This window comes from Rattus norvegicus, chromosome 4 (assembly GCF_036323735.1).
Source record: "Rattus norvegicus strain BN/NHsdMcwi chromosome 4, GRCr8, whole genome shotgun sequence".
Classification (NCBI taxonomy): Eukaryota; Metazoa; Chordata; class Mammalia; order Rodentia; family Muridae; genus Rattus; species Rattus norvegicus.
This window is the reverse complement of record NC_086022.1, coordinates 52,780,364-52,794,494: the sequence shown is the minus strand read 5'-3', so window position 1 is coordinate 52,794,494 and position 14,131 is coordinate 52,780,364. Positions and strand designations below refer to the sequence as shown.

Here is a 14,131-nt window from a genome sequence, read left to right as displayed (position 1 = left end):
ACCCTCGGGAAACAGGGATGATACTTGAGTGTCACAATTGGAAAGTTTGATAAGTGCTTAATTTAAGGAATGCTAGATTTGTTCTAATATTGTAAAAGCCCTGAATGCCACACCTCTCTTCTACTGCTCAGTCTTCGCTTGTCGGGCTCCTCCGTATATGTAGAAAAAGTTGTACTCTAGGCAAGTCATGCATGATGGATATTTGATTTATTTGCCATGGTTTATAAGCATCTGTGTTAAAGTTGAAAGCAATTCTTATTTATGGTTTAAATCAGAGGTGTCCAACCTCTTGGCTCCTCTTAGCCATACTTAATGAAGAACTTTCTTGGGCCACATACATGGATACCCAACTCCCAATCCAGGGGTTACAAAATTGTGTGTGTGTGTGTGTGTGTGTGTGTGTGTGTGTGTGTGTGTGTAAAAGTTGGTTGACAAATTGTCCTCCCTGCTCGTAGACTACGTTCTCACACTCACTGTGAACTCTCCTGCAGTTCGTTTCAGTGCTGGAAGGGGTGCTTTCGAAGCTGTCAAGGTATGACGAAGGCACTTTCTTCTCATCCATTCTGTCCTTCACTGTAAGTATGAGTTCTCTTGTGTTTCCTTTTAACAGTTACCATAGTACTTGTGCACCAGTTAAGAATTCCCCTAATTATTCTCTCCTTTCCCATTTAAGGTGAAAGCAGCTGCAAAATATGTGGATGTCCCTGTAAGTATTTTAAACTCTGTTTTCCTCCCACACCTTCCATCCATCCACCTTTCCCTTCCTTCCCTCCCTAAGCCCCTCATAATTATGAGTCAGTGCTGGTTGACTTCAGCTCTTTAAACTGGTTCCACCCCTTGGGGAGTAGCTACCTTTCATTAAGCAAATACTAACCCTCATAATAAAATCTCAGCAGCAGCATCTCAACAGATCTCACTTTTTCTTCTATAACTTGGGAGCTGTCCGAAAGTTCGCCATGAGAACTTGGCATTAGAGCTTCAGGGAGAACTTTACAACCCTCTGGGATGGAATAGACAATGCCTGACTCTATATAGATAAAACAGTACTTGGTCTTCTTGATCTTTATGTGAAGGTTCTAAACAGTTTCCAGTAGCAATTAGAATAACAATAAAGGTTCAGTAAACTCTGTTTGTAAAAACAAACTTAGCAGGTCAATTGTAACTTGTTTAAACACTGGATTTTTCAAAGACCTCTTTGGAAATAATGTATGAAATCATGGAATAAACCCATAAACCAATTTAGGATTGTGTTTTTAAGATGTACTGAGTTAACTTGGGTTTTGAATTCTATTACTATCACATTCAAATATATGGGCTATAGATAATTAAAGCATAGGCTAACCTAATTATGATTTCAAGCGTATGTTATCAATTTTTGCACAATTAGAGCGTGGCAAATGTCCTTAAACCTAGCAAATCCTAGATATCCCTGTGCCTGAGCATCCTCAGAGTGGAGCACTGATGTGAGTTGTGATTGGCACGACTGCTTAGAATCCTTGAACAATGGCTATAGGTGGCTTAGTTTTAGAATGCTTACATGCATCTCGTCACCGGTATGACTAATGTCATAATATCTTTTGAAATTAATGTATTTATTCACTTTATATCCTGGTCGCAGCCCCCTCCCTCTTCCCCTCTCAGTCCCACCTTACAACTCCTCTATTCCTCTGACCCCTTCCCCCCTCCTCAGAAAAGGGGCACACGCTCCCACCCCTGGTACCAGCGCTGGTACTAGCACCTCAAGTAGCATCGTTACTAAGTGCATCCTCTCCCACTGAGCAGACAAGGCAGCCCAGGTAGGGGAAAGAGATCCAAAGGCATCCTCTGGGCAACGGAGTCCATGTCAGAGATGACTCTGATCCAATCGTTAGGGGACCCACATGAAGACCAAGCTGCATATCTACTATGTATGTGTAAGATGCCTAGGTCCAAACTATACATGCTCTTTGGTGTTAGTTCAGCCTCTGTGAGAACCCACGGGCCCAGGTTAGTTGGCTCTGTAGGTCCTCCTGTAGAGTCTTAGACTCCTCTGGGTCCCACAATCCTTCCCATGACTCTCCTACAGGACTCCCTGAGCTCCTCCTAATGCTTGGCTGTGGTCTCTGTATCTGTTTTCATCAGCTACTGGATGAAGTACCTCAGAAGAGAGTTATGCCAGGCCCCTATCTGCAAGCATAGCAGTGTATCATTAACAGAATCATGGGTTGACTTTCTCCCATGGGGTAGGTCTCAGGTTGGGCCCATCATTGCTTGGCCATTTCCCTAGGCATCTTATAGGCAGGGCTAATTTTGGGTCAAGGAGTTTGTGGGTGGCTTGGTGTTCCCCTTGCCCCTCTGAAAGCCCTACCTGGCTATAGCAGGTGGCCATTTCAGGCTCCATATCCCCTGTGCTAGGAGTCTTAACTAGAGTCACACCCATATCCTCCCAGGAGCCTCCCCTGTCCCAGGACTCATGCTAACTCCAGAAATTCTCCCTACTGATTTTCCTTCTCTCTACCACCCCCTCCAACCTCCTCAAGCCATTTCTCCCCATACCTGATCTTCACCCCATCCCCCTCTTTGTCCCCTGTCCCATCCACTTCCCTTTGTCCATTCACTTCCAATGTCTATTTTATGCCCCCTTCTATGTGAGAATCAAGCATCCTCCCTTGGCCCATGGTTGTAACTTAGTTTTTTGGGTCTGTGGATTATAGCAATGGTTATCCTGTACTTTATGGCTACTGCCCACTTAGTGAGTACATACAATACATGTCTTTCTGGGTCTAGGTTACTTCACTCAAGATGATGTTTCCTAGTTCCATCCAGTAGCCTGCAGATTTTATGATGTCCTTGTTTTTAATGGCTGAGTAGTATGCCACTGTGTTGTTTCCACTTTCTGGCTACTAAAAATAAAACTGCTGTGAATGAACATAGTAGAGTTCTGGTATGGTGGAACATCTTTTGGACATGTACCCAACAGTAATATAACTGGGTCTTGAGGTAGATCTATTCCCAATTTTCTAAGAACCTGCCAAATACACTTCCAAAGTGGTTGTACAAGTTTGCACTCCCACCAGCAATGGAGGAGTGTTTCCATTGCTCCACATCCTCGACAGCACATGCTGTCGCCTAACATTTTGCTATTAGTCATTCTACAGTGTATAGGTGGATTCTCCAACTCGTTTTGATTTGTGTTTCCCTGATGACTAAGAGCACTGAACATTCCTTTAGGTGCTTCTTAGCCGTTAGAAAATTCTCTGTTTACCTCTGTACCCTAATTTTTTAATAAATTTTTATTTACATTTCAAATGTTATCCCCTTTCCCGATTTCCCCTCCAGAAAGCCCCTAGCCAATCCCCTCTCCCCCTGCTTCTATGAGGGTATTCCCCCACACCCACCCAACCCTTACAGGCTCCCTGCCCTGACATTCCTCTACACTGGGGAATCGAACCTTGGCAGGACCAAAGGCTTCTCCTCCCATTGATGCTCAACAAGGCCATCCTCTGCTACATATGCAGCTGGATCCAGGGGTCTGTTCATGTGTACTCTTTGGATGGTGATTTAGTCCCTGGGAGCTCTGATTGGTTGGTATTGTTCTTATGAGGTTGCAAACTCCTTCAGCTCCTTCAATCCTTTCTCTAACTCCTCCATTGGAGACCCTGTTCTCAGTTCAATGGTTGGCTGCAAGCATCTGCCTCTGTATTTGTCAGGTTCTGGCAGAGCCCCTCAAGAGACAGCTATATCAGGCTCCTGTCAGCCTGCACTTCTTAGCATCTGCAATATTATCTGGGTTTGGTGGCTGTATGTATATGGGCTGGATCCCAACGTGGGGCAGTCTCTGGATGGCCATTTTTTCAGTCTCTGCTCCAAACTTTATCTCTGTATTTCCTCCTGTGAATATTTTTGTTCCCACTTCTAAGAAGGACTTACTTTGGTTGTCCTACCTCTTGAGCATCATGTGGTCTGTGGATTATATCTTGAGTAATACAAGCTTTTGGGCTAATATCCATTTATCAGTGAGTGCACACCATGTGTGTGTTTTTTTGTGATTAGGTTACCTCACTCAAGATGATATACTCTAGTTCCATCCATTTGCCTATGAATTTCATGAAGCCATTGTTTTTAATAGCTGAGTAGTACTCCATTGTGTAAATGTACCACATTTTCTGTATCCATTCCTCTGTTGAAGGACATCTGGGTTCTTTCCAGCTTCTGGTTTTTATAAATAGGGCTGCTGTGAACATAATAGAGCATGTGTCCATGTTATATGTTAGAGAATCTTTTGGGTATATGCCCAGGAGTGTTATAGCTGGGTCCTCAGGTAGTACTATGTCCAATTTTCTGAGGAACCTCCAGACTGATTTCCAGAATGGTTGTACCAGCTTGCAATCCCACCAACAATGGTGGAGTCTTCCTCTTTCTCCACATCCTCGCCAGCATCTGCTGTCACCTGAGTTTTGATCTTAGCTATTCTGACTGGTGTGAGGTGGAATCTCAGGGTTGTTTTGATTTGCATTTCCCTGATGACTAAGGATGTTGAATATTTCTTTAGGTGCTTCTCAGCCATTCAATATTCCTCATTTGAGAATTCTTTGTTTAGCTCTGTACCCCATTTTTAATAGGGCTATTTGATTCTCTGGAGTCTAACTTCTTGAGTTCTTTGTATATATTGGATATTAGCCCTCTATGGGATGTAGGTATTGTAGAGATCTAATGACACTGACCTTTGCCTTACAGAAGCTTTGCAATTTTATGAAATCCCATTTGTCGATTCTTAATCTTAGAGCATAGGCTATTGGTGTTTTGTTCAGGGAATTTTCCCTAGTGCCCATGTATTCGAGACTCTTCCCCACTTTTTCTTCCATTAGTTTAAGTGTATCTGGTTTGATGTGGAGGTCCTTGATCCACTTGGACTTGAGTTTTGTACAGGGCGATAGGGTTACTTAGCTTGTTGCTGTTTGATTTCTTGAGTTCTTTGTATATTTTGGATATTAGTCTTCTGTCTGAAATAGGGTTAGTGAAGATCTTTTCCCATTCTGTAGGCTGCCATTTTGTCCTATTAAGGATGTCCTTAGCCTTGTAGAAGCTTTTCTGTTTCATTAGATCCCAGTTATTAATTGTTGATCTTAGTGCCTGAGCTGTTGGTGTTCTATTCAGAAAGTTGGCTCCTTTACCAATTATTTCAACACTGTTCCCTACTTTCTTTTCTGTTAGATTTAGTGTATCCAGTTTTATGTTGAGGTCTTTGATCCACTTGGACCTGAGTTTTGTACAGCGTGATAAATATGGATCTATTTGTATTCTTCTACATGCAGACATCGAGTTTTACCAGCACCATTTGTTGAAGATACTTTCTCTTTTTTCACTGTATGGTTTTGGCTTCTTTGTAAAATGTCAAGTGCCCATTGGATTTATTCATTTCCTTCGCCAGTTTAATTGTATTTTCCTGTATTTCGTTAAGGGATTCTTTCATTTCCTCTTTGAAGGCTTTTTATCATCTTTATAAGATTGTATTTTTAAGGTCACCTTCTTATGCTTTGGCTGTGTTAGGATATCCAAGGCTTGCTGTATTAGGATAGCTGGGCCCTGGTGCTGCTATATCCTTCTGTCTTTTGTTGGTTATGTTTGTAAGCTGGCCTTTAGCCATCTGGTTGTCCCTGGTGTTGGCTGGATGTTCCTGATGCCAACTGGACCCTTTGGGGAACCAGGCAAAGCCTTGGTTCTCACAATGGATCTCAGGGCACAGCATGCAGCTCACCTGTGCTTGCTGTGCTCCAGGTAGAACCAAATCTTCCTGAGGCCCCTCCCAAAGACTCCCCTGGAAAGGGAGGCAGAACAGTGAGTCTGTGGTTAGAGCTTGGGGACAGAGCATGGTTCACCTCTGCTGGCCACGCCCCAGTTGGACATGCCATGCAGGGATAAGGCATGGGGATGTATAACTGGGTGCTCCCTCCATTTGCTGAGGCTTCTTTGGAATCTTTTACTTACAGTATGACTCTCAAGAAGGCTTTGCACTCTGTCCGCTGGTACTTAGAGTCAGTGCTGAGAAATAAATACATGCATAAAGGTGAGAGTGGGAGAGTTAAGGGGAAGGTTTTATATTTTGTCTCCAGAAAGGCAGGCATTCATACACACGTGTGCACTTCATTGGACTACTTATGCATCTCATATCATGAATTTTTTTGTATCTTGTATTTCAGTAGGATAGGATATCATAAGTATTTGTGTCTCTGGAGTTTTTGAAGCTTTCAATTTGACTATGAACTAGATGGTCGTTACTTCATAAAATGTTAGCTGAGAGAGGCAGAAAGTGCTTAATTCATTCTCCTCAGAGCAAAAGGGTCATCCTTTGACATCTTCCTCAAAGAATCTCTGAGGTCTCTTTAGCTATTTCAGTGATTGCAAACTGGCGGTTAGGCAGCCTCCTCTTCAGCATCATAGACTGACCTGCATTTCCATGAAGGATGCCTATCAATCCTATTTCTGCCATTTCTTCATCAGGGAAGTCCTTAAAATACATGCTGATCTTTATCACCACTCCTCTCCCCAAGAGCATCAGTGCTATTCAATTGCACTTATTATCTGAATAATTCATATTATTAGGATTAAAATCCCTTAAGTATTCACTGAAACCACTGTGAAGATTGTGTTTAGAATGAATCAGACCATGGGCATTCTTTTTCTTTTTTAATATTTAAAATTTTTAAGTTGGATATTTTATTTATTTACATTTCAAATATAACACCCTTTCCCGGTTTCCTCTTCAGAAAAATCCTATCCCCTACTCCTAACCCCTGCCTCTATGAGGGAATTCCCTCACCCACCCACTGACTCCTTCCCACCTTCCAACCCTGACATTTCCCTACACTGGATCATCCAGCCTTGACAGGACCAAGGTCTTCTCCTCCCATTGATGCCCAACAAGGCCATCCTCTGCTACATGTATGGAAGAAGCCATAGGTCCATACCTGTGTTCTCTTAGGATGGTGGTTTAGTCCCTGGGAGCTCTGGTTGGTTGGTATTTTTGTTCTTACAGGGTTGCAAACCCCTTCAGCTCCTTCAGTCTTTTCTCTAACTCCTTCATTGTAGATCCTGTTCTCAGTTCAGTGGTTGCAAGTATCTGCCTCTGTATTTGTCAGGCTCTGGCAGAGCCTCTCAGGAGACAGCTATATTAGGCTCCTGTCAGCATGCACCTCTTGGCATCTGCATTATTGTCTGGGTTTAGTGGCTATATGTTATATGGGCAGGATCCCCAGGTGAGGCAGTCTCTGGGTGTCCTTTCCTACAGTCTCTGCTCCACATTTCCTCTTGTGAGTATTTTTGTTCTGCCTTCTAAGGTCTGAAGGATCCACATTTTGGTCTTCCTTCTTGAGCTTCATGTGATTTGTGAATTGTATCTTGGGTATTCCAAGGTTTGGGGCTAAAATCCGCTTATCAGTGAGTATATATCATGTGTGTTGATTTGTGACTGGGTTTCCTCACTCAGGATGATATTTTATAGTTTGCCTAAGGATGTCATGAAGTCATTGTATTTAATAGCTAAGTATAAATGTACCACATTTTCTGTATCCATTCCTCTGTGAAGGGCATCTGGGTTCTTTCCAGCTTCAGGTTATTATAAATAAGGCTGCAAAGAACATAGTGGAGCACGTGTCCTTGTTATATGTTGAAGAATCTTTTGGGTATATGCCCAGGAGTGGTATAACTGAGTCCTCAGGTAGTACTATGTCCAGTTTTCTGAGGAATCTCCAGACTGATTTCCAGAGTAGTTGTACCAGCTTACAATCCCACCAACAATGGAGGAGTGTTCCTCTTTTTCCATATCCTGGCCTGCAACTACTGCCACCTAAGTTTTTGATCTTAGCCATTCTCACTGGTGTGAGGTGGAATCTCAGGGTTGTTTTGATTTGCATTTCCCTGATGACTAAGGATGTTGACCATTTCTTTAGGTGCTTCATAGCCATTCCATATCCCTCAGTTGAGAATTCTTTGTTTAGCTCTATACTCCAATTTCAATAGGGTTATTTGATTCTCTGGAGTCTAACTACTAGAGTTCTTTTTGTACATTGGATATTATCACTCTATCAGATGTAGGATTGGTAAAGATCTTTTCCCAATCTGTTGTTTGACAAGAGATTTGTCCTATTGACAGTGTCCTTTGCCTTACAGAAGCTTTGCAATTTTATGAGATCCCACTTGTCTATTGTTGATCTTAGAGCATAAGCCATTGGTATTCTGTTCAGGAAATTTTTCCCTAGACCCATATGTTCTAGGCTTTTCCCCATTTTTTCTTCTGTTAATTTCATTGTATCTAGTTCTATGTGGAGGCCCTTGATCCACTTGAACTTGAGCTTTGTAGAAAGCAATAAGAATGGATCTGTTTGCATTCTTCTACATAGTGACTACCAACTGAACCAGCACCATTTGTTAAAAATACTGTCCTTTTTCCACTGGATGGTTTTAGCTCCTTTGTCCACAATCAAATTACCATAGTGGGTTCATTTCTACATCTTCAATTTTATTCCATTGATCTACCTGCCTGCTTCTGTACAAATACAAGAAGTTTTTATCACTATTAATTACTCTGTAATACAGCTTGAGATCAGGGATGGTGGTTCCCCCAGAAGTTCTTTTATTGTTGAAAATACTTTTTCACTATCATGTGTTTTTGTTATTCCAAATGAATTTGCAAATTGCTCTTTCTAACTCTATGAGGAATTGAGTTGTAATTTTGATGGAGATTGCATAGAATCTGTAGATTGTTTTCAGCAGATGGCCAGTTTTACTATATTAATCCTCCCAGTCCATGAGCATGGGCGATCTTTCCATGTTCTGAGATCTTCAATTTCTTACTTCAGAAACTTGAAGTTCTGTTCATACAGATTTTTCACTTGCTTGGTTAGAGTCACACTGAAGTATTGTATATTACTTTTTGCTATTGTGAAGAGTGTCATTTCACTAATTTCTTTCCCAGTCTGTTTATCCTTTGAGTAGAGGAAGTCTACTGATTTATTTGAGTTAATTTTATACCCAGACACTTTGCTGAAGTTCTTTATCAGGTTTAGGAGTTCTCTGGTGGAATTTGGGGGGATCACATAAGTATACTATCTTATTGTCTACAAATAGTGATATTTTGACTTCTTCCTTTCCAATTTTTAGCCCTTTGATCTCCTTTTGCTCTCTAATTGCTTTGCCTAGGATTTCTAGTACTATATAGAATAAGTAGGGAGAGAGTGGGCAGCCTTGTCTAGTCCCTGATTTTAGTGGGATTGCTTCAAGTTTCTCTCCATTTAGTTTGATGTTAGCTAATGGTTTGCTGTATATGGCTTTTACTATGTTTAGGTATGGGCCTCGAATTCCTGATCTTTCCAAGACTTTCCCCATTAAGGGGTGTTGTAATTTGTCAAATGCTTTCTTAGCATCTAATGAGATGACCTGTGGTTTTTATTTTGAGTTTGTTTACATAGTGGATTACAATGATGGATTTCTGTGTTTTGGGCCATCCCTGCATCCCTGGGATGAAGTCTACTTGATCATGTTGGATGATCGTTTTGATGTGTTTTTTTTTACTCAGTTTACAAGAATTTTATCGAGTATTTCTGTATTGATATTCATAAGAGTATTTGGTCTGAAGTTCTCTTTCTTTGTTGAGTCTTTGATTTGGGTATAAGCATAATTGTAGCTTCATAGAACAAATTGGGTAGCCTTCCTTCTCTTTTTGTTCTGTGGAACACTTCGAAGAGGATTGTTATTACGTCTTCTATGAAGGGCTGATAGAATTCTGCACTATACCCATCTGGTTCTGGGATGGTATTTTATTTTGTTTTGTTTTGGGGGGATGGTTTTTGTTTTTTGTTTGGGAGACTCTTAATGGAGGCTTCTATTTCTATAGAAATAGGCTATGAGACGGGTTAGATGGTTGATGTGATTCTGATTTAACTTTGGAACCTGGTGTCTGTCTAGAAAATTGTATATTTCATTCAGATTTTCCAGTTTTGTTGAGGATAGGTTTTTTGTAGTAGGATCTTATGATTTTTTTTTTAGTTTTCCTGGTTTCTGTTGTTCTGTCTCCCTTTTCATTTCTCATTTTGTTAATTTGGATTCTCTCTCTGTGCCCTCTGTTTAGTCTGGCTAAGGGCTTAATTATCTTGCTGATTTTCTCAAAGATCAAGCTCCTGGTTTTGTTGATTCTTTGCATAGTTCTTTTTGTTTCTACTTGGTTGATATCAGCTCTGGGTTTGATTATTTCCTGCCATCTACTCCTCTCGGGTGTATTTGCTTCTTTTTGTTCTAGAGTTTTCAGGTGTGCTGTCAAACTGCTAAGGTATGCTCCCTCCAGTTTTTAGAGGTACTCAGAGCTATGAGTTTTTCTCTTAGCCCTGCTTTCATTGTATCCCATAAGTTTGGGTATGTTGTGCCTTTCATTTTCATTAAATTCTAGGACGTCTTTAATTTCTTTATTTCTTCCTTGACCAAATTGTCATTGAATAGAGCATTGTTCAGCTTCTGGGTATATGTGGAAATTCTACTGTTATTGAAGAAAAGCCTTAATCTATGACGATCTGATAGGATGCAATGGGATCATCATTTCAATCTTCTGGTATCTGTTGAGGCCTGTTTTGTGACCAATTATATAGTCAGTTTTGAAGAAGGTACCGTGAGGTGCTGAGAAGAAGGTATATTCTTTTGTTTTGGGAAGAAATGTTCTACATATATCTGTTAAATCCATTTGGTTCATAACTTCTGTTAGTTTCACTGAGTCTCTGTTTAGTTTCTGTTTCCATGATCTGTCCATTGATGAAAGTGGGTGTTGAAGTCTCCCACTATTATTGTGTGAGGTACAATATGTACTTTGAGTTTTACTGAAGTTTCTTTTATGAATGTGGGTACCCTTGCATTTGCAGCATAGATATTCAGAATTGATTGTTCATCTTGTTAGATTTTTTTTTATAATTATGGAATGTCCTTCCTTATCTTTTTTGATAACATTTGGTTGAAAGTTCATTTTATTCCATATTAGACTGGCTACCCCAGCTTTTTCCTTGGAATCATTTGCTTGGAAAATTTTTTTCCAGCCTTTTACGCTGTCTATCTTTGTCACCAAGGTGCATTTTTCTGTATGCAGCAAAATGTTGGGTCCTGTTCAGGAATCCAGTCTGTTAGTCTATGTCTTTTTATTGGGGAATTGAGTTCACTGATATTAAGAGATATTAAGAAAAAGTAATTGTTTCTTTCTGTTATTTTTGTTGTTAGAGGTAGAATTATGTTTGTGTTGCTATCTTCTTTGGGTTTGTTGAAAGATTACTTCCTTGCTTTTTCTAGGGTGTAGTTTCCCTCCTTGTGTTAGAGTTTTGCATCTATTCTCCTTTGTAGGGATGGCTTTGTGGAAAGATACTGTATAAATTTGGTTTTGTCATGGCATATCTTGGTATCTCCATCTATGTTATTTGATAGTTTTGCTGGATATAATAACCTGGGCTGCCATTTGTGTTCTCTTAGGATCTGTATGACATCTGCCCAGGATCTTCTGGCTTTCAGAGTCTCTGTTGAGAAGCTGGTGTAATTCTGATAGGTCTGCCTCTATTATGTTACTTGACATTTTTCCCTTACTGCTTTTAATATTCTTTCTTTGTTTTGTGCATTTGGTGTTTTGATTATTATGTGACAGAAGGAATTTCTTTTCTGGTCTAGTCCATTTGGAGTTTTGTAGGTTGCTTGTATGTTCACGGGCATCTCTTTCTTTAGGTTAGGGAAGTTTTCTTCTATAATTTTGTTGAAGATATTTACTGGCCCTTTAAGTTGGGAATCTTCACTCTATTCTATACCTATTATCTTTAGGTTTGGTCTTCTCACTGTGTCCTGGATTTCCTGTATGTTTTGGTCCAGTAGCTTTTTCTGTTTTACATTATCTTTGACAGTTGTGTTGATGGAATCTTCTGCTCCTGAGAGTCTCTCTTCTATCTCTTGTATTCTGTTTGTATGCTTGTATCTACAGCTCCTTGTCTCTTCCTTTGGTTTTCTATATCCAGGGTTGTCTCCCTTTGTGCTTTCTTTATTTCCATTTTCAATTCCTTCACCTGTTTGATTGTGTTTTCCTGTAATTCTCTCAGGGATTTTTGTGTTTCCTCTCTAAGGGCTTCTACTTGTTTACTTGTTTTTTCCTGCATTTCTCTAAGGGAGTTCTTTATGTCTTCTTGAAGTCCTCCATCATCATGATCAAATGTGATCTTAAATCTAGATCTTGCTTTTCTGGTGTGTTTGGATATTTAGTGTTTGCTTTGGTGGGAGAATTGGGCTCTGATGATGCCATGTAGTCTCGTTTTTGTTGCTTGGGTTCCTGTGCTTTCCTCTCACCATCAGGTTGTCTCTGGTGTTACTTGTTTTGCTATTTCTGACATTGTCTTGACCTTCCTATAAGCCTGTGCGTCAGGAGTGCTGTAGACCTGTTTTCTTGTTTTTTTTCAGCCAGTTATGGGAACAGAGTGCTCTGCTCTCAGACGTGTAGTCGTTCCTGTCCACCGGCTTTCAGCTGTCCCTGTGTGCGGAAACCAGAAGGGCCTGCCCCTACTTCTCCTAGGTCCCTGTGCGCAGGGGGCCCAGATGGTGCTAGGTGTTTTCCTCTAGAGTCAGAAATGTGGGCAGAGAATATTCTCCTCTGGTTTCCCAGGCGCGTCTGCCCCTGTGAAGGTCAAACTCTCCCCAGCACGGGATTTGGGTGCAGGGAGCTGTTTGAGCAGGTCCTTTCAGATCCAAGCATAGTCTGGACCACAGAGCTCCTGCAGCTTGACTGCTACAATCTTCCCACGCCCAGAGGCACTATATAGTTTCCTCTTGGGCCAAGGATGTAGACAAAGAAGTGGCAGCCTGTCCTGCTCTGCAGTCTCAGGATTGTCCACACTTCTGGGTGATCTGCTCTCTTTCTCCCATGGGGTTTGGGGGCAGGGAGCTTTGGGCCAGGATCAGCAAGGTCCAAGCGCCAGCTAGAAACTGGAAGTGTTTGGTCCCAGAGGAATTTTGTCTTTGTGTGTCCTGAGTCCACCAGGCAGGTCACTTGGAGCAGAAAAGTTGGTCTTACCTCTGGTCTCGGGCCTGAAGTCCTTTCCTAGGTTTTCTATCTCCAGGGTTGCCTCCCTTTATGCTTTCTTTGTTGTTTCTATTTCCATTTTTAGATCCTGAATGTTTGGGTTTTTTTTTTTCTAATTCCTTCACCTATTTGTTTGTGTTTTCCTGCAATTCTTTAAGGGATATTTGTGTTTCCTCTTTAAGTGCTTCTATGTATTTACCTGTGTTCTCCTGTAGTTCTTTAAGGGAGTTATATATGTCCCTCTTAAAGTCCTCTGTCATTATCATCAGATGTGATTTTAAATGGTTTTCTAATGTGTTGGGGTATCCAGGACTTGCTACATTGGGAGAACTGGGTTCTGATGATGCCCAGTAGCCTTGGTTTCTATTGCTTATGTTCTTGTGCTTGACTCTCACCATCTGGTTACATATGGTGTTAACTAGTTTTACTGTCTCTGACTGGAGCTTGTCCCTCCTGTGAGCCTATGAGCCTGTTATCTTAGGTATGTCAGCACTCTGGGAGGGATTTGGGTAAGAAGAGCTGTGGCACAGCCTTAGCTCTGGGGCACAGATGGTGACTGGATTGCGACCATTGGCATTCTTAATGAAACTGTGCATCCCAAACCTCCATCAGCTCAGAGTCTGAGGATAAATTAGTATGTAGACATGCTAAATTAAGCAATGTTATGTGGCCATTCCCAAGTTCCTCAACATACCTACCACTGTCTTAGATGATTTGCAGGTGTCATAGTCACTACCCAATCAAGTTACTCCTTGGAACAGAGCTATCTGTTTCATAGAGGTGTCCTGTCCAGGACCAATTGCCAGTGGATGCATATTTCCCTCAGATCTGGACCTTGGGATTTTATTGCAAACATCTATTAATTTTAAAATTATGATGTTCTGCTAGTATTATTATTATTTATGCTCATGACCCAGCAAGTTTATCTATCTGAACTAGTCTTTTAAGAAAAATCCATTGAGAAAAGGAGGTACTCGCCCCATTTTTATAAAAAACCAAGACATCATAGAACCATATACAAATAACAAATGTATGTATCCTTCAAAGGAAAATATAAAAGAAAATATA

At 40.9% G+C, this 14,131-nt stretch overlaps 1 protein-coding gene across 11 annotated transcripts in view; it reads left to right on the top strand.

The window, feature by feature from the left end:
• Cadps2 (calcium dependent secretion activator 2) overlaps positions 1 to 14,131 on the top strand; it is a 529,199-nt gene that overhangs the window by 480,758 nt on the left and 34,310 nt on the right. For all 11 annotated transcript variants that reach the window (XM_063285976.1, XM_039108614.2, XM_002729291.6 and 8 more), the window contains 2 exons: positions 492 to 575; positions 674 to 706. In XM_063285976.1, coding sequence (XP_063142046.1) covers positions 492 to 575; positions 674 to 706 — 117 coding nt within the window. The remainder of the gene's footprint in view (positions 1 to 491; positions 576 to 673; positions 707 to 14,131) is intronic.